The sequence below is a fragment of the Octopus bimaculoides genome, chromosome 7 (genome assembly GCF_046866305.1).
Source record: "Octopus bimaculoides isolate indiv1 chromosome 7, ASM4686630v1, whole genome shotgun sequence".
NCBI classification, from domain to species: Eukaryota; Metazoa; Mollusca; class Cephalopoda; order Octopoda; family Octopodidae; genus Octopus; species Octopus bimaculoides.
Genome location: NC_142934.1, coordinates 106,220,090 through 106,245,136, shown reverse-complemented (window position 1 = coordinate 106,245,136; position 25,047 = coordinate 106,220,090). Strand labels below are relative to the sequence as shown.

At 37.0% G+C, this 25,047-nt stretch overlaps 1 protein-coding gene across 2 annotated transcripts in view; it reads right to left on the bottom strand.

Moving 5' to 3' along the window:
* The window catches only part of LOC106876061 (tryptophan 2,3-dioxygenase), a 95,069-nt gene that overhangs the window by 67,889 nt on the left and 2,133 nt on the right, over positions 1–25,047 (bottom strand). For both annotated transcript variants that reach the window (XM_089355762.1, XM_089355763.1), the window contains exon 2: positions 1,344–1,430. In XM_089355762.1, the coding sequence (XP_089211888.1) occupies positions 1,344–1,397 (54 nt within the window). In that variant the 5' untranslated portion in view covers positions 1,398–1,430. The remainder of the gene's footprint in view (positions 1–1,343; positions 1,431–25,047) is intronic.

Here is a 25,047-nt window from a genome sequence, read left to right as displayed (position 1 = left end):
TAATGCAGAAAAGAAAGCTAAATATAGATCAGGAAACACCCAATTGAATTGTCTGGTTATTTTTAAACATTGCATATAAATCAAAATTGAATCACCAAAAGATAATCCTTTTGACCTTTGTAGAAATTATTAAAGATTTGTTCTAAACAAAAATTCCACAATTTCAAAAACTGAGTCATCAAAAGACAATCCTTTTCATCTTTTAATTAGTTGAAGATTTAGTCTAATCTGGAATTCTGCATAGTAATTTTTATCGTATTGGCTTTGTAAAAAATCCCAACTTTTCGAATAATATCTTCAACTTCGTTTGCTAAAACTTTCGTCGGTTAAATTTATAAAAAACGTTCACCGATGACTAAATATTTCTCTAACTTGGTATCGCCTCAGTTTTACAGTCAATTACTCAGTATTAAGGAATCGGTATAAAATGGATTATTGATAAATCGTCACTTTTGAGCAATAAGTCATGATCTGAACACGTAACTGTAAGTCACGAACGGTTAATCATTGATCATTCATGACTTATCATATTTGACTTATAAATACCTAGTCGAGCCCTGGGTGCCATGTTTAATAAATATCATCTTGATTTTGATGCATAAATATATAGATCATCATAACATAATTACACTGTGTTAAGGACTTCGATTATGTCTTCACTTTTGTTCCATAGCTAAGGTTGATTAAAGCACACAAACACATGTAACACTTTTCTACTCTACGCACAAGGCCCGAAATTTTTGGAGAGGTGGCCAGTCAATTAGATCCACCTCAGTACGCAACTGGTACTTAATTTATCGACCCCGAAAGGATGACAGGCAAAGTCGATCTCAGCGGAATTTGAACTCAGAACGTAAAGACAGACTAAATACTGTTAAGCATTTCGCCTGACGTGCTAACGTTTCTGCCAGCTCGCCGCCTTAACGCAAGCACATTTAATTGTCAAGTAAAATTGTTTTGTAATGTTAAAAAGTGTCCTATGTGGAACAATAATCTGCGTTAATTATAACCAAACAACTTGTAGCACAAATCTAACCCCTATCTAATGAAATTAGATTGAAAAACAGATTACAAATTAACTTCTCAACACTGTACCTTGAGGGAAAACTAAGCATTAAAGGACATTGATCAATTGATCGATTCATCAACTGAATTTTTTTTTTTTTTTTTGCGCTTAATCTAAAATTCATGCATCGATTTTAAGAGAATAATTATAGAAATATTGTGTTTAAATCCATAGATGGCTATACTTCTACATATGCTGTACCTAAATTAACACAAATGCGTTTGATCTGTTTGATTTCTTGCAGCACAATATCATTTGCATATTCAAAGCAGCTTACCTTTAAATATTCTGAATAACTCAAAGGTATTTTTGATTCTTGTTTTGATGACATTTCCAAAAAGGCTTTCAGCAGTGGCACAAATATCTAAAAGTAAACAAAAATAAAATTCAGTCTAAACCTTTCGAAGGAAATCATATTGAACAATTCGGTAAGCTTCATTGCTTAATGATTCTAATCTGTCATCACAGATTTACCTAATTACCAAATTGCTTTCAAAAGTTGCCTAGCAGAGTTAACGCCTTTTTTTTATGTCTGCTAATACGAAAAGGGAAAAGAGGAAGAAGAGAATTTCTTAAAACGATTTTAGACCAGCTACAAATCCGCATGACATGTTGGAAACCCAACATGAACGGCAAACAAATTATTCATGACAGTAACAGAATTTGAATATCTGAATATAATTCATGCAATATCTTGAACTGACTTCAGACAAAAGTCAAAGTCTTCGTTTTTATGCACAAGGAATAATATACATCTCATTTTCATGCAGGTTCCAAGGAAAAGCATATAAAAGTCTCCCACATAAATCTCATATATCCATATATCCTTCTCTTCGATACAAGTGACCAAGTTATCGAGGAATTTACAAGTATTGGAGAAGCTAGAGAATACTCGTTTTGAACAGAGTTGTTCTTATCCTGAATATAATTAAAAAAACATATCGCATGTCCATTACCATTTCACAAAATTGCATAAAAGCAAAAGCAAAAAAAAAACTCCCTCAACATTCACCAGATAGTGCACATCAGACGCAGCAGAGGTCAAGACTGAGAAAAAATATCAAATATGTTGATAGCGATGCACAGCTTTGCCTTATTGTATACTTAGCACTTCCAAAGCCATTCCTTCGATTGGAATATTGACTTTTAGCATTGTGAAAAGAGTTTCGAAAGAATCAAATCAATGACAGAAAATTCCAAGCTAACTGCTAATTACCAACACACCTTGTCTCTTATGCAACAACATCTCAGTAACAGTCTAAGGCCTAATGCAGGCACGTTATCCTCTCAAATTGAGCTAGTCTGATTTGAATGAATAACGTACAAGTAAGCAATCGAAAATCTGTCGTGTAACCAACGCTCTGCTGCATGCGTATTCACGACACTTACGTTTTAATATCCCGCTTAACTGGTCTTTCACTTCAGGATCAGAAAATATACATTTTTCAACACCTACTAACTCTCTGCAAAACTGAAGTGGGACCCACAGTGGCGAACTGCTCCTACATTTGGGGTGATACACATGCAGTTATCCAAGACCTTATCAAAAAAAGCCACCTAACTGATTAGCATGAAATCTTATAGCAACACATTCCGATCTCTTGCCAGAAAACGCTGTGCTTGAAGAGGAGACAAACAATGACAGACAAAGGGATTAAGACGATTACACCAACCCTAGTACGCAACTGGTACTTAATTTATCGACCCCGAAAGGATGAAAGGCAAAGTCGACCTCGGCGGAATTTGAACTCAGATCGAAACGGCAGACGAAATACCGCTGAGCATTTCGCTTGGCGTGTTAACGTTTCTGCCAGCTCACCGCCTCTCCACTTACTCGTTTCTGCTCACCTCATTATCTACATTCTATTCATCCATCAAACCCGGCACCAAGCACTGCTACCAGTTTTTACTTCCCAGACAATCTTTCCTTTGTATCTCCTTCTTATGTTTCCAACAGTCGTCAGCTTTGAATTATTCAAGAGAAATATTAACAGCATTGATCTCACCTGTATTGAAAGGCATGAGAAGACTAAGAACCCAGCCCTTACATAAGATCAATACAATAGAAACAAAAACTTTAAAAACTACACCCCTCAGCACAGTAGTCACCAATGGCATTGCAACATTGACGAGTGATTCATTATATGCTGTTAAAGACGAAGAAACTCCACAAAAGTGAATTGATATAGGTAGACTACAGAAAATTATGCCCCACCTCCACTAAATACACATAATATTTCAATCAATATTCCTTGAGAATATCGATTTTTACTTTTATAAAGTAGATGTATCCAGATTAAAGAATCAAGTAAATGATGCTGTAACATTTATAACTTTGTTTTCTCTGGGTCATAATTGGCACAAATGAACTGGAAGCACTTAAGCTAAGAGTTAAACCAGGTCAATAGGTCGGTTTGTCAGGATTTTGGTGTTTACTATCCAGTATTCACATTTATAAACTCAAAAGTTCTGAATTCTTATTCAAGATTATGTTTCGCCCAAATTCTCGTGTCAGTCTCTCTCTCTCTCTCTCTCAGCGTTTTATTGAATCTAAAAACCTTCCCAGGCTGTTACTCAGATTTTCATGTAAGTGATTATCAGGCAAAAGCGAACGTCTGCCTTTTCGGGTGTTATTTTCTCCGCCTTGTTTTTCACCTATGTCCTCACATGTGTGTGTGTGTGTGTGTGTGTGTGTGTGTGTGTGTGTGTGTGTGTGTGTGTGTGTGTGTGTGTGTGTGTGTGTGTGTGTGTGAGAGAGGCGGACATTTTGAAAAGGATGGATTTCTTTCTATCTTAGTTTATCACGTGTTCGTCACCTGTTCGCTTAAGTGGATTTTCTTATAACATTCCTGAATATCCAGCAAAGCATATATTTTTCAGTTACATCGAGTGGTTTTCCTGGTTAATATATTTTGACAGGGCCTAGCATACGAACAAAATTCGACTTAAGAGGATTGCCCTAAGCTCGAAACAATATGAATATAGGCGTAATATAAAATATGTATACGGTGTGCACGTGCGCGTGATTAACTGAAATACACTTCAGGCGAATCACGTGAAAGTTACGGGCAATAACCGTCTTTGGAGAAAGCATTTTAATTCAAACCATGATGTATACAGGCATTTCGATGTATGGTTACGCTGGGTACATCTCCACACTCGAGCTTAACATCAGTGTTTGCTGTTATTGTTTTCTTGTTGCTGTTTGAAAGCTTGGACGTTGAAGTTTTCGTTAATTATGTAAAAGCTTATGGAGAGCGTATAATTATATGTTCATCATTAACAAAATCTGGTTTCAGTAACATTAATTATATGTATATATATTCTGTCAAATACACTAGCCTTAACCGCCGGTACAAGATGTACATTTATCTGAGTAGTTGGGATTAGTTATTTCATATCGTGTAATCTCAGCAATTATGAGAATAATTTCATATAATGCATTCTGTATTGCCCACGGAATAGATATTTTGGCGATAAACAGAGTACCTTTATAACTGAAGTAATATTCAGGTATTTGAAGAGATATACCAAACAAGATATTATATCAAAGGGGATCTTATTGCGACCAGCGGTTCTTTCTTTCACGGTCTATAAATATAAACCAGTATAAATTTTTTATAGAGACGCTAATCTTATGGCTCAGCATTTTATAGAAACTTTCTCCTCGAGGGAAAAATGACACCGCTACTTTAAATAACAAATGCTTCAATCCTTTAACATAATTTATAACTTTTAAGTATTTTTATTCTCAGGTGTAATTGTTTTCATTTGAGGAGGAGAATTCAGTTTTTGTTGTTATGTGTGTGTCGCTATTAGGAAATATCGGCTTGTGAGACTTAATATTAAAAGCAGTTTTCAGGAGTTAAGATATGTATCGTTTCTATATTAGGAAAGCTTGGTATATATAAAGAAAACACCCCATTACTTTCAAACGATATGTGGACAAATTTCGTCAAGGGATACCAAACAAACTACCTATACCTAGAACATCTAACCCTAGCCCTTCCCTCCTTGAATAGAGTATGCCATAAAACACGACTTAAAATGACTTTATAGATAGATAGATAGATAGATAGATAGATAGATAGATAGATAGATAGATAATGCGTGTTAATCGCTCTAGTTAATGTCTTCATGCGATAGTGTTTTAAAATGTCGAGATTACTTGTGGATAAATACTTTTTTGTAGCACCTTAAAGACTGATATGTGTCATTATCTAGGCATGAGTGTATGTGATAATAAATAATAATATCAGGTAATTCATTACTGTATTGAAAGAAGGAAGAGAAGAATGTGGACAACACTCCAGAATGTGGATCGGTGAGAGCCCCATCGACGCACATTGTGATGGAATTGTCTGAGAGGAAATTCCTGTGATAGATTGTGATGGATAGAGATGACTTGAAGCAGTTGATGCTGATTATTCGTATCTTCACGAAGCAATTGTTTTTACACTTAGTGACTCTGTGCATTTGTTTATTTTTAAAATCTGGTTTTCTTAAACTTTATTTTCTTTTCTTCAAATTTTAGCAATTTCTATTCACATACTGGATTATTTACGGATTAATCACGCCCTTTCAGTTTATTTAAGCTCAACTTTTCAAGATACCTTACTTTTCTATGTAAACATGAATTGCTCAGCATTTTGTCCGGTGTGCTAACGACTCAACCAGCACGCTTCCTTGGGCGCACCAGAAATAGTAATACTCCTTTAAAAATAAACAAATAGGCAGAAAGAGTGAGGGGGGAAGAGAGAGAGAGAGAGAGAGAGAGAGAGAAAGAGAGAGAGAAAGAGAGAGAGAGGGGAAGAGAGAGAGAGATTTCTAAATAAAGATGTTTCAGTCCAGACGAGAAACTCAATTTTCTCGTCTGAAACTTAATAATATTCTTGGTCGACTTTGCCTTTCATCCTTTCGGAGTCGATAAATTAAGTACCAGTTGCGTACTGGGGTCGATCTGATCGACTGGCCCCCTCCTCCAAAATTTCGGGCCTTGTGCCTAGAGTAGAAAAGAATATCCTTGGTCGTTGAGTTCTTGGGGGGGGGGGGGTTCTTCGGTTTATAAAAGTGCTGAATACAACCAGGAACTGTAGCTTATATCATTAAGATGGCGAGCAGGCAGAATCGTTTGCACGCCGGGCAGTATGCTTAGCGGCATTTCGTCCGTCTTTACGTTCTGAGTTCAAATTCTGCCGAGGCCGACTTTGCCTTTCGTCCTTTTGGAGTCGATAAAATATGCACCAGCTGAACACAGGGGTCGATTATATCGACGTACCCCCGAACTTGCTGGCCTTGTACCAAAAATTGAGACTAATATTATACCAGTAGTTCTAATTCAATTGTTTGTGAATAAACTTTCTGTTCTTGTAAAAAGCAGTGTTCAAATGACTACAGTAATTATTTACTGACAACTAAGTCCCCTGGACATTACTGCCTCGACTCATATGGCGTATAAGCGACCGAGATCACAGCATATTCCTGCACTGCAGGCCAGGTTGCTCCTTTACAGATTAATAGACTGAAGCAACGGGGGATGAATCCTTTTATTCAAGAACACAATGCACCGCCTGGTCCGAAGATCGAAACCATGATCTTGCCAACAACACCCTAACCATTAGGCCACGCACCTTCACTCGTTGACAAATATAGTTTTAAAATATTTGATACTTTTACTGCTTCTGGCGCGCCCAAGGTGGCGAACTCGCAGAGTCGTTAGCACGCCGGAGAAAATGCTTAGCGGCATTTCGTCCGTCTTTATGTTCTCAGATCAAATTCTGCCGAGGTTGATTATATCTTTCATCCTTTCGGGGTCAATAAAATAAGTACCAGTTGAGCCCTGGGGTTGATTTAATCGACTATCTCCCTCACTCGAACTTGCTAACCTGGTGCCAAAATTTGAAACTATTTTTGGCGCACCCTCACTCTAGTACCCTAAGACGCTTAGCTTGCTAAGTACTGTGGTTCTCAACCTTTTGTAACTCAGCGCATCCTTTCGCCAAAAGATATTTTACTAACACCTTCTACCTATGTAAAAAAAAAAACACCAATTTCTTTTATCAAGTAAAAGCTAATCTTGTGCAATGGTTTTTTTTATCCATATTTTCTTATATTGTTCCTTACAAATAGGTGCTTCTTTTCAGACACTTGCGTGGAGTAGTGTACCTGTGCTAAATTTCTAAGAAAATTATTAACGAAGGTGAGGGTCTATCTAATGAAAATATACTGGACCTTGGCACATGATCAATCATGTTTCTGCTCACTGATAACACAATGACCAATGCATATTCTAATCCTGACAAAGATGTTTTCAAGAGTGTGTTTAAAATATAAGTAGGTTTTTTTTTTCTAAGAAAAATCCCGATACCTCTAAACACCAACACAAGAGGATGTTACCTCCCAGGTTAAGAACCACTGGCCTAGTGCATGGTCCCTCTTTTTCAAAGGTCCAAGCATCAGTCGGACAGAGATGGATATCTTTATGTATCCTTATTTACTTTAAAGTATTCGCATGGAGACACAAAGTTTCAGAGAAAAAAAATAAAGAAATGTGGTTGTTGTAACATTCATTCTTTTCTCTTGACATTGCTGTCCTAAATTAGATGAGATGGGTGGGAATCGAAATCGAGTCAAAGAATCAACCGGCCACGAGAATAATTCCAAGATCACTCTAAAGAGTTAATGATGACAGTATTCATAACATAACAAGTGGGTAGATCCTTCTCTCAAATGTTATTTTTCTCTTTCAGTCCGAATGTACAAAATATGTTATAATTCAAAATGAGTTTCTTCACGTGACTCCCTAGTTAACAATAAAGACTATCAATTAAGCACTGGGGAGTTCCTCGTGAATATGTTGTCGCGTAAGCATGATATATTTTGAATATATTTAATAATGAAATAATAAAAATATTGCGCCTGCATTATTTTCCGTTAATACGCATGTCCTCCCACTTAATGTGTTCTACTTTTCAAAATGTTTCAACTTCACCGTGTTGGCTCTCCCTTTTGTCTCTTCTTTTAAGTGAATTATATGGAGGCGTAGTATTTCTCCTTAATAGGATTTTCTAAGTTGGCAGAAAGAAGAATGAAAATATCACGTGGACGAAGAGAATAGACACTTTCCTTTTGTTTCTTTATAGTGTGAACATTACCAACTTATAGTTATATTAATGTTGCATATTTGGAATTTGATAACTTTTTTCGAGATCTCTGTACTAAAGAAAGAAGATAACGTTTGGCAACAAAGTAATACGTGATGAACTCTTTTCAAAGCATCACAAATACACTTTATTGCAACACTTAATATAGAATAAATCATTAATATAAACAATTCTCCACCAATAATGGACCGATTACGTGAGGAGCCTCATGAAATACTGTCAAATTAATATTCTTTTCTACTCTAGGAACAAGGCCCGAAATTTTTTAGGAGAGGGCCAGTCGATTAGATCGATCCCAGTACGCAACTGGTACTTATTTAATCGACCTCGAAAAGATGAAAGGCAAAGTCGACCTCTGCGGAATTTGAACTCAGAATGTAAAGACAGACAAAATACCGCTAAGCATTTCGCCCGGCGTGCTAAAGTTTCTTGTTTCTTTATTGCCCACAAGGGGCTAACACAGAAGGGACAAACAAGGACAGACAAAGGGATTAAGTCGATTACATGGACTCCAGTGCGTAACTGGTACTTAATTTATCGACCCCGAAAGGATGAAAGACAAAATCGACCTCGGCGGAATTTGAACTCAGAACGTAGCGGCAGACGAAATACCGCTAAGCATTTCGCCCGGCGTGCTAACGCTTCTGCCAGCTCGCTGCCTTACTGTCAACTTAATATTAAGCATTTGATAGTCATTTATGCCATTACTGACTGGTCATTATTTAATCGACGCTAAAAAATCTTCTAATAACATTATCATTTTAAGATACGCGTTTGACAGAGAATCCAAAAGACGTTAAAACAACAATAGTTCGTACAGAAAGTAATTAATGTGATTATCAAAATACCTGGGTAATTAATATATCTAATAATTGAATATTTTTCACACATAGGAAGATCAATACGCCAGCAAATATATGACTTTATGATACATATACTGACACGAAGTATAGAATCGATTTAATCGAGTATAACCAACCCCTAAATTTAAGGATTTGTGTCTGTGACAGAAATCAACAGAAAATAATTGTTGGTGTTTGCTGTGGTGGTTCTATTAAAAACCTAGTATACACAACTGAGGCAGCATTAAATTAAAATAGCCATCAATATATCATACATAATGCATATACAATGTTGATAAGTCAGTTACTGCGGTGTTCGTCCAGAGATAACATTTCTTAAGTACGTACGTAGATGGCTATTTTATAATAATAATAATAATAATAATAATAATAATAATGAAATTATTGTGTACAGTGCTCAGGTGCACTACAACTCATCATAGGTGCATGTACAGTACATAGAATTATGTACAAATGTCAGGTAAGTGAACAGTGTATGAGTCATGATATACATGTGTTCATGCGTACAGTGGATGGGAGATATCAGGTGTAGTGTTGGCGAATTTCAGGAAGCATGAAGGTTTTAAAGGATGCAATGTCTCAGCAGCTAACAGCTAATGCAGGTAGTTTGTTCCACGCTTCAGCAACTCTGAGTGTGAAAAAAAATGTTTCCAAAAGTCATGGAAGCTGCGCTGTTTTTTTTACTTTGTAGGCAGGCCCACGTGTGTTGATAGTATTGACTTAAACATCTTTGAACAGAGAATCATTCTCTTTCACTTTTTGCACAGAACGAGTTATATACTGAGAAGAAAATTATCTCAGTCAAATGACTGAACAGTTTGAAAATCTAAGGAAAGAAAATGACTGCATGCTACCCATTCTATTGTAGCAAAATGTTAAGTATATGAATTTATGAATACATAATTGAATTTATATATATATATATTCCAAGAAAGTAAGAGGTTGTGAATCCAACCAACTAAGGGATAATATCTATCCTATATACTGCTTGTAGAATACCCAATTATTATTTCACTAGAGTTTTTTCATTGCATGGCAGTTACATTACCAAATGTAATAAATGTGAGGGTAAAGAGTTATTTTACCATTAATTTATAGAGCAATAAGATAATGGAGGGGAACAATAGGTGGTATTCATCAACTTATAGACATTATATTAGGTCAATTTATTTATTTACTAAAAGGACAATTATAACAATATACATACATGTATGACATATTATGCTTTACATATATAATATATAAAATATAAAATATCAGTAATTATTAAAATATATAACATATAGCTATATGTTATATTTTATATATTATATATGTAAATATATAACATAATGTTTATAAGTTGATAAATACCACCTATTCATCCCCTCCATTTTCTTATTGGTCTCTCTCTCTCTCTTTAGAGAGAGAGAGAGAGAGAGAGAGAGAGAGAGAGACGCAAGTATGTCTGTATGACTAAGAAGCTCACTTTGCAACTATATGGTTTCAGGTTCAGTCCCACTGCGCGGCACATTCAAAACAGATGTCTTCTACTATAGCCCCGAGACGAGTGAGTGAATTTCGGAAAGTGTTGGTAGCCCGTCGTGTGTGTGTGTGTGTGTGTGTGTCTGTGTACCATTGTGTCTGTGTTTGTTCTCACACACCGCTTGATAACAAGTGTTGGTTTGTTTACGTCCCCGTAACTTGGTAGTTTGGCAAAAAAGACTTTAAAAAATAAGTACTGGGGCTGTTCGACTAAAATCCTTTAAGACGGTGCTCCAGCATGGTGGCAATGACTGAAATAAATAGAAAGGTCAAAGAATTGTCTAGATTTATGTTATTCATAAAATTGCTTAAGAAATGCCATGACAAAGCTGACTTGATAAAGTTACAATGCTTGAAAACGAATTTAACTGCACATTCACATTTTCTGAAGATTTCCGACGATTTAGAAATGCTTCCACACTCTGTTGCACCAAACCTTTAACACTGATAACCAGAGAAACTCTCTCAGAATGAATTTATGTGATTACGTAAGAAAAGTTTGATTTTGTCAATCAGTAATGGACAACCGGAGACAAGATTCAGTCTATTCGATCGCAACATCATTGGATAGTCTAACCGAGGCTGTTAACCAGATAACTTAGGAATTAAACGATAACGTATATTCACAGTCACATGAAGCCAACACCCAGCGAAACTTCGAAGTTACTGCCAAACATTTCTTTGGAAAAATAAATTTCAATGCTGCTTTTTTTTTTCGGTTAATATTTTGTTTTTGTGCATAATTTTATACAAAACACACATAGACAGACATGCAGACAGACAGATATACATGTATATGTGTGCACGCGTGTGTGTGTGTGTGTGTGTGTTGGCGCTGTACTTGCCTAGCAAGTAATTTGTTGTAATTACTAAAAAAATAGATTGCTGAAACTGGAGCAATTGCACAACTGAGGAGCTGTTTTAGCCAGTTCAAAACACCCCCCCCCCCATCACCACCCACTACCACCACCACCCAAAAAATCTGTTGAATTCACTTTTGTTTATTTACTGAGGAGTCGAAATTTGCGTTGGGTACAAATTACGACCAGGTTACTAAAAGTGTTGACCTGGCACAATAGAAATTAAAAGTGAGTTTAACAGTTTTGTGGTATTAAAGGTTATAAATGGCTAAAATGACTGTTCCACAATGTCATTGACCTCTCTCTCTCTCTCTCACACACACACACACACACACACACACACACACACATACACACGTGTATGTGTCTGTGCGTGTGTGTAAGTATAATAATGACTAAGTGATTTGGCAAATATTTTCAGTTGCAACATAAGTTTCGACCATTTCTTCATACATACATGCACACATACATACATATACTCATGCATACATGCATGCACTTGTATATACATACATGCATGCATACAAGCATGCATACATACAGCTTGTCTCCACCATATTTCAGCACCACTACAGGTCTTTCGTCTATGTCACGTGATTTCCCATTGTTCATTTGTAATATGGCTTTGTTGACTCCGTGATTTGGTACCTCATCTGAACATTCCTTTAATGGTCGCTGCTTAATACCGTCAGAACCGATTCATCAATTTCTCTTGTCCTGTTCAATAGCTCACTGTTGTGTTTCCTCCACCTAGTCTATATCTCATGTGGCTGCTTCAAGATCTTATTTCCATCCTTGGCCTTAAAAAGAGCAAACCTTAGACTTCTTTCAGCAGTTGGTACATTATCTTACCATCTCTGACACGTTTTGAAGGGCTCGGGATTTTTCTTTCCACCAGACATAGTGGATGCTCTGAAAACATTTTACACCTTTCCTTTCATTTTCTTTAATGTTACCACTGCTTTCTTATCGATTGAAGATAAATTTGGAAGTAGTGTCCCTTCTTGTAGTGTTTGTTTTCTCTCCAGCAGTTTGCAAATTGCTTTATCATTCTCATAGGACTAGTCTTGTTTGCGGTTTCTAATGTCTAGAGTTTCTTTAGATGTGTTGTCTATCTTTTTCTTGAAACTCTCCCAAATATTCAATTTTCAATGACTAATTTCAACACATTTTGAGTTTTTTCTTTTTTTTTACTGAAGTTCGTCCACATCAAGCTTTCTGTGTATAATTGTTTTGCGTTGAAACTAAGATTGCTTCTTAAGCCTAACCTTGACTCTAACTAATTGATGATCAATCCCGTACTCATTACTTCTCATGACTTTCATTGTTTCCATATCCTGTAGATCACGCTTTCTAGTGACAATATAGCCAATCATATGCTCTGAACATAGATGCATCCGTATCTCTTTGTACTTGCTTTTTTGACGAAAAAAGTGTTGCTGATAATCAGATTATATGCATTGCATAATTGTAGGAGAAGCAGTCCATTGCTGTTAGTTTTACGAAGACAATATTTTCCCAAGTAATGCCAAATATTTCGCTCAGCTCCTACTCTAGCATTAAAGTCTCTCATTAGAAATATCTTGTTATCCTTGTGGGTACCAGATAACAATTTTCTCAGATCAGCCTCGAACAGTAGTGTACTCCTTTCAGAATGTGGCATTGTGAGAGCATAAACACTGACTGTAGTCGTTTATCTTCCTTTATCCAATGGTAGTCGAAGGCTTATTGTTCTATCAGATGTGCTAAAAAGGTAATTCTTCGAGCCTCTCAACTAACTTGGTCTTTATAGCAAATCCTACACTACTCCCTCTGTACTCTTTCTCTGCTTTCCCTTTCCAGAAGAATGTATAGCCTACATTGAATTCGGTGGGTGGGTAGGTAGATAGGTAGGTAGGTAGGTAGGCAGGCAGACAGACAGACAGACAGATAAGAATATCAACTTCCTCACCAAGCAGACTTGGTCGCCACTATAGTCCCCGACAACCCAACTATGTAACAAACTGTACTGGGTAACTTGTTACTAGAAACACTCAAGGGCAAGCGCCATTGACACTCATGTATTCCTCCGTCCTTTGTGCCAGGTCGCTTGCTTTTGAATACTACTGGTAACATGAATACCCAGTACAACTTGTTAATACTTTTCTTGATCTCTGAATATATTTATAAATAATACACATAATCCAGCCGCAAATTATTCGCTCGTATTGACCGACGAGTGCTTGTGTCAGTAAAGTTGTATTTTAAATATAGTTTCTGTTAATCTGCTGTAAGATTTCGGTAACGAGCCATAGTTCAATTTTAATTCCACCTTGCCACAGGATACCAAAGAAGAGACATGATAGTTTACATTGAGCGAGCAGTTATCAGGGTTTCTATAATTAATCCAGCTCTCGGTTATGGTAATGTTGTTTCGTGACATATATTTAGCATTAATTGAAGTTATGAAGTTTCCGAAATTTTTGCTACAAAAGAAACTTTTATAACGTTCTATTGAAACTTTTATGACAACTATTTTCTCTATTAAGAAACTCTTTGGCTATATTTATTCTAGCATTTAAACTAAAAACTGGACAATGAAAGATCACACGCGCGCGCATACATAGTACATACATACATACATACACACACACACACACACACCTATGAGAACTACAAGACTGGAAATAGACCTATTTGAACAGGCTCTACCACCGAATGCTTCGCAAGAGATATACTCTTCTACTCGTTTCAGTCATTTGACTGCGGCCATGCTGGAGCACCGCCTTTAGTCGAAAAAATCGACTCCAGGACTTATTCTTTGTAAGCCTAGAACTTATTCTATCGGTCTCTTTTTGCCGAACCGCTCAGTTACGGAGACGTAAACACACCACCATCGGTTGTCAAGCGATGGGGGGGGGGGACAAACACAGACACACATATATATATATATATATATATATATATATATACGACGGGCTTCTTTCAGTTTCCGTAACCAAATCCACTCACAAGGCTTTGGTCGGCCCGAGGTTATAGAAGAAGACACTTGCCCAAGGTGCCACGCAGTGGGACTGAACCCGGAACCATGTGGTTGGTATGCAAGCTACTTACCACACAGCCACTCTTGCACCTAATCTTTGGAAAAAGTATCTGTATTCAAGAATAGTAATGATATATTCTTACTTACATTGGAGATGAAACGACGTTGGCTATTTGGTTAATTCTAATTCACTGAATACTAACATATCTTTCCTAAATCTGTCTACATTATTGCAGTTTATATTTCATCTGGCATCAGGAACTTTTTATGCAATAAATTCAAAAACGTATTAACCCATTAACTGCCAAATTTTTTTATTCATATTTTTTTGGCTTTGCCAGGTGTCTTAGAAGTTAAAATGATAAATAGTATCTAAATTTTCTTCATATGTGAATTATTTTGGAAATTATGATCAATTTTTCGAAAAGTCCCAAATGAGGATCACTGAAAAAATGCAAATTTATCCTTTTCTATACAATTTCAATTATAAACATTTTAGTTTGTTTTTTTAAAACTAAAGTATCAAATGCGAATGTATATGAAATATCAATGAATGATATAGATGGGAAATGCTAAACAAAAAAAAACCTTTTCAAAAGTCAATATTTTGGTAGTTTAAAAATTGCGATTTATTACAAAATACCTTCTAGAGTTAGCCAGAGCTAATAATGACAAACTTTAATTACTAAATATTGTTGAACACACCTCTTCAAATGTAATGTACATAAACAATACACTAAAAACAGTGAGACCGTTTTTAGCAGATCCCCAAATGTGGCTCATGACAGGCAATGGGTTTTAGGTTCAAACACAGAGTGGACAACACAAAGACAGATAAGGGGTCGGGGATCGGATGGTACAACAGCAGGAGACACAAAATTAAGAATTAATGAGAAAAACGAATGAGAAGACAATAAAGAAGTGAGGGTCGGGTACGACCCCACAGACCACGTTCCAACACTGAACTTTGGGTTATCTTTTATGCCCTCGCTCAAGTCGGCTCATTCACTCTCAACATATTTGCAATTTTCTTCCATCTTTTCTCATAACCAATGGTTTCACGCATCGCCGCCCATTCAAAATCACCCAACCCTAACCCAAACAAATTCCCTCCATTCTTTTTTACCTTGCCTGTATTTTCTAAGGCAAAGAGTAGCTTCTTAGCATGTTGAACGATATTAACATTTGAATCGGTAAGTGATGTAATGGAATAAGCGAAAGCTAAGTAGTTATAGTTTAGAAACAGAGGGATAAAAATTGACAATATCAAACTGAAGGAATTTACAATTCGTTTTGTGTTATCAAGCCATTCCAAAGCTGGTAAGTTTTTATTTTATATATGAAGTCTCGCTAATTTTTACCTTAAAGATAACAGGATCAGAGATGGGTTCTTTTACTTCAGTAGATTTATTTCTAAACCACTAAACCACTAAATGAAATCAATTAAAATTTCTTAGAAGAGATTTTGTTTGTCGCAATTAGCCGTGATAGCGCTGGTACTCAAACAAATGCGCACACGCACACGCACACACACACACACACACACACACTACTCGGAAGCTCGGTGACATCAAAATTACGTGCAAAGAAAAATGGCCAGAAAATAACACGAGGTACCGTCTATTAAAGCACTACTGTAGATGACTGATATGATCGATTCTGAAATCATTTGGAAAACGGGACGCCAAAAAGCTGTTGGTCCGGTGAAGGGTATTTGTTTTTATCCGTCTACACTACTGCTATCAACCATGGTCGTCATATAGTGCTTTATTAGCAACGGACCTTGAAGCAATCCAACGTTACGAAACCAAGATGATTGCTTCCATGCTATAGATTAGCTCCTGGAAGAGCTGAAAGAACTAACACTGATCACTGGAGCGAAGATGTGAGAGGTGTACTGTGATATAAATATGGACATAGATACTGGAAACCTAGTATCAAAGCTCGATTCTGAAAGCTATACCGATTGTGAACTACTGCATAGTGCCAAAGGTCTGACACACCATCAAGAGCTAGTATTCAAAGCTTAGAATTCAAAGCTTAGAATTCAAAAGCCCATTTATTTTGAATATCTTGCTGGAAAACTGAGAAATAGACGTGGAGTAGATTCAAATGCATACAAAAAGCAACTGGACATTCTACAAGATCTTCAAGATACGGAAAATTATGGAAGAGCTGTACAACAGTACCAAGAGCTGTACAACAGTACCAAGAGCTGTACAACAGTACCAAGAGCTGTACATAGAACCAAGAGTACTATGGTCATATTTGTTTGAAGTAAGTGTAAATCTAATGCAAGGTTGTATGCTTTGTCCCAATTTTCAAAATTTTCCTGGTGTATGTCATGAGAGAATTCAATATCTGAAATTTCAGTCTGGCACTTCCTGATGCCCTTCATAGATATTACATGTTCTAGCAACAAAACCATAATCTGTACGACCTTTCATAAATGAAAGGCAAGGCCCTGTCACCTACCTGAGAAATGATCATACTGAATGCCTCTGAGATAGAACACATCATTGAATATGTTTCTCAGCAGTATAGTAGCAAATAAATCAGAAGATGAGAAAAGACAGGTCACTCTGGAATTTACTGCCTTCAGATGACTAACAAACACAATATGGTACAAAAGTGTGGATATCAGGCTGCGACTCAAAATTTAGAAGATGCAAGCAGATTACAAGTTTTTGAAATGAAGTGTTTTGCTATCTATACCACAGCTATCATTACGAGAAAGGTATATCAAAAATAAGAGAAGCTCATCCCATGACTTACACCATTACCAAGTTGATAAGAAGGCAGAAAGTATAATGGTTCGGTCATATGATAAGAGAACCACCTGGTAACTACAGATCGTTAGGATTTTGGTGAGACTTTTTAAACGTCAGAACACGAAGTAAACCACCACCACATTAAGCTCTCACATTCATGAATGCACAGGATTACCATTCACACAAGTAGCAAGCAGAACATCAGACCTAATATGGTGGTAATGGTCCGACATGTAAGAGCATGGAAAAGTCCTAAGAGGACTAAGCAACTAGATATAGTACATCAGTGTGTGTGTGTTGGCGATAAATGAGTGCTTCGAATGAAAATAATTTGTGATATTTACTACACTTGAGTTACACAACCACCCCGTTGCCACTGTCGTCAATAGAGTGAGCCAATGGCTGGCCGTTTGAAATCTGTAAAATATGTCGCTATTGTTGACGAATGTATTGTATAAAAAAATTCAAACAATAATATATAAAATGCTAGCAGTAATGTAAACTTCGCACGAGATATTTGCTTGATAAAGTATTCAGCGTTAATGACATTTAAAATGAGCCGAACTGCTGTAAAGCATAGGAAAAATTTTACTCATGATATTTACAGTTGTTCCTAGAATGATTTAGAAAAGAAGGATAAGAGGAAATTTGAAGGGTAAGACACATTAGAGGTAACTAAAAGAACAAAGTCTGCCGAGTGATCTTAGGTGGAAGGTGAATGCATTTAGCTAATTCAGAGTGTATGAGTCGTCACAAAAGCAGTAGAATAGACAGTTAGCCTATCTGCAAGCCAGTAGTCTAAACGTGTTGCTGAATGAATTAACTGGCCTTCTTTTAAATGTAGTCTAGTACATTCGTATGTGCATCAGCAGAGCTGAACTAGATACATATGTGAGCAGTACTTTGATGCATATTTTTTTAAAAACCTGAGTTTTATAGAGGATTACCAATTGATTAGAACTGAATTAACTGCCGGTCTTCAACAGTGAGACAGCTTTGCATTAGAAAGCTTAGTCAGCAAAGCAGAGTTAATAACAGAGTGTGTGTGTGTGTGTGTGTGTGTGTGTGTGTGTGTGTGTGTGTGTGTGTTGATATGTATATATACTCGTAACTTCTATGCATGTCCCCTCTCATTGCTGTCTCGTGGCCGGAAGGCCTTTTATATGTATATATGCGTATATGTACCAACTACTTATGACGTTTTCCATTATGCCTTGTTCCCATTCTGTTCTCGTTCATTGTTCGTTTATGTTCACTCGCTTCTCCCGGCAGCTTTTTAGCGCTGACACCACTAAAATGAACACTCTTATAAGATAATGGCACGAAACTGTGATGTTGTTTCGCCAATATATGGCAAATGATCTTACTAATCGTATAGTTATTACCTCAGCGTCAATTAACAACACATGTCTGCTGCCGAAACAATATATATACTTAATAGGATTCTTTCTTCCCTCTCCGCTCTCTTCCTGTCATCGTTAGCGCGTCGAACAAAATGCTTAGCGTTATTTCTTCCAGCTCTTTACGTTCTGACATCAAATTCTGCTGAGTTCGACTTTACTATTATACTTTCGGTGTCGATAAAATATGTACCAATCGACTGACCCCCAACTCATCAAAATTTTAGGTGCCAAAATTTGAAACCATAAGACAAAGAGCCTTAGTTACGGGGATGTAAAGAAACCAACACCGATTGACAAATTGTGTAGGAACAAACACAAAGACATGCCACACACACACACTCTCACACGATGTGATTCTTCACAGTTTCCGTCTACCAGATTCACTCACAGGGTATTGGTCGGCCCGAGATACATTTGTTCAAGATGAGGCGTAGTGGGGCTGAACCCGAAACTACGTGGCTGTGAAGTGAACTTCTTAACCCCATAGCCATGTTTATGCCTTGTGTGTGTTTGTGTGTGTGTGTAAAAAATCAATTCGATTATTTATTCCGTAATAATGGTCATACACACACACACACACACTCACTCACCCACTCACACACACACATACATATATGTATTTATACCTCAGCTTTTATAGAATAATCAACAATCGCTCCGATCAAGATTATCCTCATGACTATTACCGATAAATCCTCCACAATCAAACTTTATCTTGTCATCATTGACGTCTCATTTTGTCTGACTTTATCAGCATTATTTCGAAATTAATTTAATATATCTTCATAAACCAGATATGAATTATAAGATAAAGATGTTAACTGTAGTGTGAAAACATTAACATTATCATTTTTGCTAAGTTGTAGTTTTATAAAAATAAACATTTATTAAATTTCCTTAATGGAAGAATGGCCAGAATATTTTGTGTATTAATTATTTAATAATTCCAACATGGAATAATTTGATCTTAGGGCTAAGGTAAAGACGTTACTTTTAATTCGAAAATACATTATTTTCCTGCTAAGAAGTTGTTTATACAAAATAACACTGATATTACTTTTCCCATAACAGGATTTGTTAAAGTATTATTTTGCGTGTTAATTGGATTAATGACATCCTTATGGAGTGATTTGTCTTTCAGCTTACGAACTATACATCTGTTTCACAGAGCTCCCACCGATCATTCTAGCGAATCATGCCTTGCTAAAGTAGACCGCGAAAATTAGAAATTTTATTTTATGACACAACGCCATTAATGAATTGAATACGAATATGAATATGCGACCTTTTGGATTGCAGCCCTTCACTCGATCATATGTAACTTTCCCATGGTTGTGTGGTAAAGACGCTTGCTTTGCAATCACATGGTTTCGGGTTCAGTCCCACTGCAGGTTACTTTGGGTAAATGTCGTCTACTTTAGCCTCAGATAACACAATGCCTTGTGAGTGAATTTGGTAGATGGAAACTGTGTGGAAGCCGGTGTTGGCTCGTAACTTAGCGGTTCGGCAAAATGTTATTTAAAAAATTAATATTGGGGTTGATCTGTTCCCCTAGAACCCTTTAATGTGTTCCCCAAGCACGGCCGCAGTTCAATGGCTCAAACAAGTAGAAACAAGTTGTAGAAAAAACATTCCTTCAGTTTAATCTTGTCTCATTACTACATACAAAAGACTGGCAGTATAGTTTTATAGGTGTAATATATTCAGAACCCAGACGGCGAGTTGGCAGAAATATTAGCAAGCCGAGAGAAATGCTTAGCGGTATTTCGTCTGTCTTTACTTTTTGAGTTCAAATTCCGCCGAGGTCGACTTTGCCTTTCATCCTTTCGGGGTCGATAAAATAAGTACCAGTTACGCACTGGGGTCGATGTAATCGACTTAATCCCTTTGTCTGTCCGTGTTTGGCCCCTCTATGTTTAGCCCCTTGTGGGCAATAAAGAAATAAGAAGCGTTAGCACGCCGAGCAAAATGCTTAGCGATATTTCATGTCTTTACGTTATGAGTCCAAATTCCGCCGAGGTTGACTTTGCCTTTCATCCTTTCGGGGTTGATAAATTCAGTACCAGTTGTGCACTGGGGTCAATCTAATAGACTGGCCCCCTCCCCAAAATATTTCGGGCCTTGTGCCTAGAGTACAAAAGAATATATTGAGAACCAAGGCGGTGAGCTGGCAGAAACGTTAGCACACCGGGCGAAATGCTTAGCGGTATTTCGTCTGTCTTTACGTTCTGAGTTCAAATTCCGCCGAGGTTGACTTTGCCTTTCGGGGTCGATAAATTAAGTACCAGTTTCGTATTGGGTCGATCTAATCAACTGGCCCCTCCCCCAAAAATTTCGGGCCTTGTGCCTAGAGTAGAAAATATATTCAGAACCATACTAATAATCTTATGTTACTAGCGTCCATAAAAACACCGAATACCCACTCTTTCATTATTCCCACCTCTTTCATTATTCAATTCTGTGCCTCTTGACAAATTAGGATAGTGTTGCTGTCAGTATTTGAATCTAAACGCATCTTTTAAGTGAGAATTTCGTTTTCATCACTTTATACAGATGGCCGATCAATAACTGGTGGATGTAACCTTTTCTTTCTCCAATTCGTAGACATAGAATGACATTTTAAGCTCGCTAGCCACGCATTAAATATTATATATGAAGGAAATCTTCAGATCATACATAAGAAAACTTTACTGGATTATCACTCAATCCTCTTTCCCTTCTTAATTTTTCAACATCCTGCATGATACACTTTTGTATGACTTTAGTGCATTAATATGTATTTAAGGTTCTAGATAGCTAGGAGGATGATGGGATACAATCCTGCCAGGCATGTCTCTACACATTCCTCACCACAAAGCCCACCCATAATCACAAATCTCTTGAGTGGTCCATCCAGTTGCTGTATTAAGTACGAAAGTACTAAAAAGCAAACAAAAACGCCTACAACTAATATTTTCGCTCATTATTTTAATACTGTGGTTGCGCGCAAACCATTGTTCAAAATGCTATGTTGACAACCTACGCAGACACTCACTAATTTCAAGCGTGTATTATTTAAGATTTTACTATGTACTCGAAATTTACTATGCATACCTTTTAAATTTGATTTCCTATAAAAAAGACAGATCATCCTGCATATATTTTAACGTTATTACTTTTCTTTTATATTTGTTTTACATTGATTGTTTTTTTTTTTATTTCAAGAGTCTTTTATGTGGTAACAAAGCCAAAGCTGACAAAAATACTCGACATTTATTTGATATTGATTTGATTAGTAGTAAGAAATAAAGAATAATAATAATAATAATAATAATAATAATAATAATAATAATAATAATCAACTGTTAAAAAATTTGATCTAATTTTGAAAACCTTGTATGCGCAAATTTTTTCCCTGTTTGCTATTCGTAAAGGAAGTGTGCACGCGCACAAGCGCAGAGCTTAAAGGAACATTGCCCTACGACGGTACTCCGCAACCTTTTTTTCACTTCCGGTATACTTATAGTCTTTTCAAAATTCAGCGGTACACCTCAACTAAGAATATAACTAAAAGTATAGGGAAAAAAAATTATATTTAGGTTACACTGCGGCACACCTAGCATCGTCTCGTAGCACACCAGTGTGCCACAGCATACCGGTTGCGGAGCACTGCCCTACGACAACGGGAAAAAATCATCCATCACCACTGTGTGGGTGAGGTTCTGCTCGTCACTCAAATGCCTGTAAGTTAACCAACATAAAGAAAAGGATGCAGTTGCTCAGGAAGCAGACTTTCCTCCAAATTGTAGCCAGTTCTGGCCTCTTCCAAACCTTTTCAGAATACTCCTACTTACCACACCTCAAACAGAATAGATTTATAAGCAACGCAGAGTCCAGTAAAGGCTTCCAAGTACCTATTCGCAAAGAGTGACAACTCCTCCAATTACTCCTACCTGATCGACCTGACAGGGTCCGTTCCAGTATTTCCAAGCTATACACTTCACAACTGTCTCATACTCTTACCAAACATTTCCAAATTTCTCTTTTTTACAAGGGTCTACTGTTGGAAACATGGGGGCACTTTTCTAAGTCTGCCAGATACCATTCTGTAGTCTTTACAAAGTGCTTGGGATGGACCGGCCCTCTCGCAACCACCTTGTACTATGGTACTGTTTCAGGGATCAATGAAATGATAATAAAATAAAGTACCAAGTCCTGGTGTACTAATCTCTTTCCCACCAAATATCTACTGTATAAACCTGTATAGGGTTGTGGGGAAACACGGGGTAGGGAGACGGCAAATTCAAGGGCTGCTCCGGGTGGCACACATTTTAACTACGTCGCTGTCCCGGAAGAATTAAAGACAAAGTTGACCTCAGCTGGATTTGAACTCAAAACTTAAGGAGCTGTAATTAAATACCCTAAGACATTTTTATGAGACTATAACGATTCAGCCAATCCGCCGGTCTAGTTTACCAGCAATAAACTGCAGTCTACTCATTTAAATAGTGGCGGCGCAATGGCCCAGTGGTTAGGGCAGCGGACTCGCGGTCATAGGATCGCGGTTTCGATTCCGAGACCGGGCATTGTGAGTGTTTATTGAGCGAAAACACCTAAAGCTCCACGAGGCTCCAGCAGGGGATGGTGGCGAACCCTGCTGTACTCTTTCACCACAACTTTCTCTCACTCTTATTTCCTGTTTCTGTTGTGCCTGTAATTCAAAGGGTCAGCCTTGTCACACTGTGTCACGCTGAATATCCCCGAGAACTACGTTAAGGATACACGTGTCTGTGGAGTGCTCAGCCACTTGCACGTTAATTTCACGAGCAGGCTGTTCCGTTGATCGGATCAACTGCAACCCTCGACGTCGTAAGCGACGGAGTGCCAACAACTCATTTAAATATATCCCTCTCTTGAAGAACAACTCTAGAGCCTCTATGATGTTGCTCCAGCATGTAGAGATAGCAACAAAATCTCCTTCAAAGTACATTCTACCGCTTTTTAATAAAAAGAAAACATTGAATCATGTAGTCCTAAAGACACTATGCCTGAATCAAAGTCTGAAATGTCTTCTGAAACAGAGGCTTTTACACTTATGTCTATGTAAGAAAGTGAAATGTTATTAGATACTGTAAAGTGATTTACTAGCTATAGAAATAATAGAATATTTTTTAGTACTGTGTCTGCGGCAATATTTACCGTATTTTAACGTGTGTAAGGAACCCCTTAATTTGGGGGGCTTAAAATGTGGAAAAAAGGTTTTGTAAGGGATTATAAAACTATCCATGTATAAGAAATTCTCATATTCTTTTAAACTTATACACATTAAAATACGGTAATTTGTCTTTAAATAAGAAACTGTATTTCAAAAACTAAACTGCTTCGAAAGGCCTTTTTTGTTCTGCATAGCAATGCATCCATGCAGGTCTTTTTCTTGCAGCCAATCTCTTTTAGTGCGTATGCCCTTTAATATTCAACCACAAGTCTATGATTTTATTATGGCTGTAACAAAATACTAAACACACATATACAAACATCTTTAACAACAGAAGCTGAATCCAATAGATAATGATATATGCTTGCACATTATGCACATACATACGTTCATTCATAAGCTTTTCCAGCGCAGTGGTTTAAACCGCTTATTTCTTAATATCACTTAATAATCCAAACATTTCATTAATGTTCTTCTCAGCAGCTCAGCTCATTTTAAATATCATTAACTTTGAATGTTTTATTAAACTAATATTCTGTACGAAGAATATATTGATGCTAACATTTGTTATGATATTCATTATTATTTTATATCCGGTGTTTGTGGGCATCAGCGATATTGCTTTTAGATTTGAAACGAGCAGTCAGTGCTTCATTCCAATTCCGCTGATGCGAGTGCCAAAGGAATGTCTGCGCAACTCGGATGTGACAAAATATTTTGTTCGACGCACTGCTTCATCGTCACCTCATACGCACGCACGCACGCACACACACACACACGTGTGTGTATGTGTGTGACGGCTAGCTCTTGGTTACTGGCATAGCAGATTAAGCCTTCAGAAGACAAAACGGTGAAGGATCTTGAAACTAATAGACTTGGAAAACGTTCTTCTTTCAAACTAAACATAAAGGACTAATAAGAGAAGTCCTATCTTGACTGTCATATAGATACATATATACATGCATACACACATATACATACTCTCTCTCTCACACACACACACACACACACACACACACACACACACACACACACACACACACACACACACACACACACACTTTGTGAATGTGAGAGAGAAAGAATATGAAGTTGGTATTTATTTCATATCTGTGACGCTTATTTCTGCGATCGATAATCGTGGATGATAAATGGTTAATACAATTTACAAAGTAAGTTCT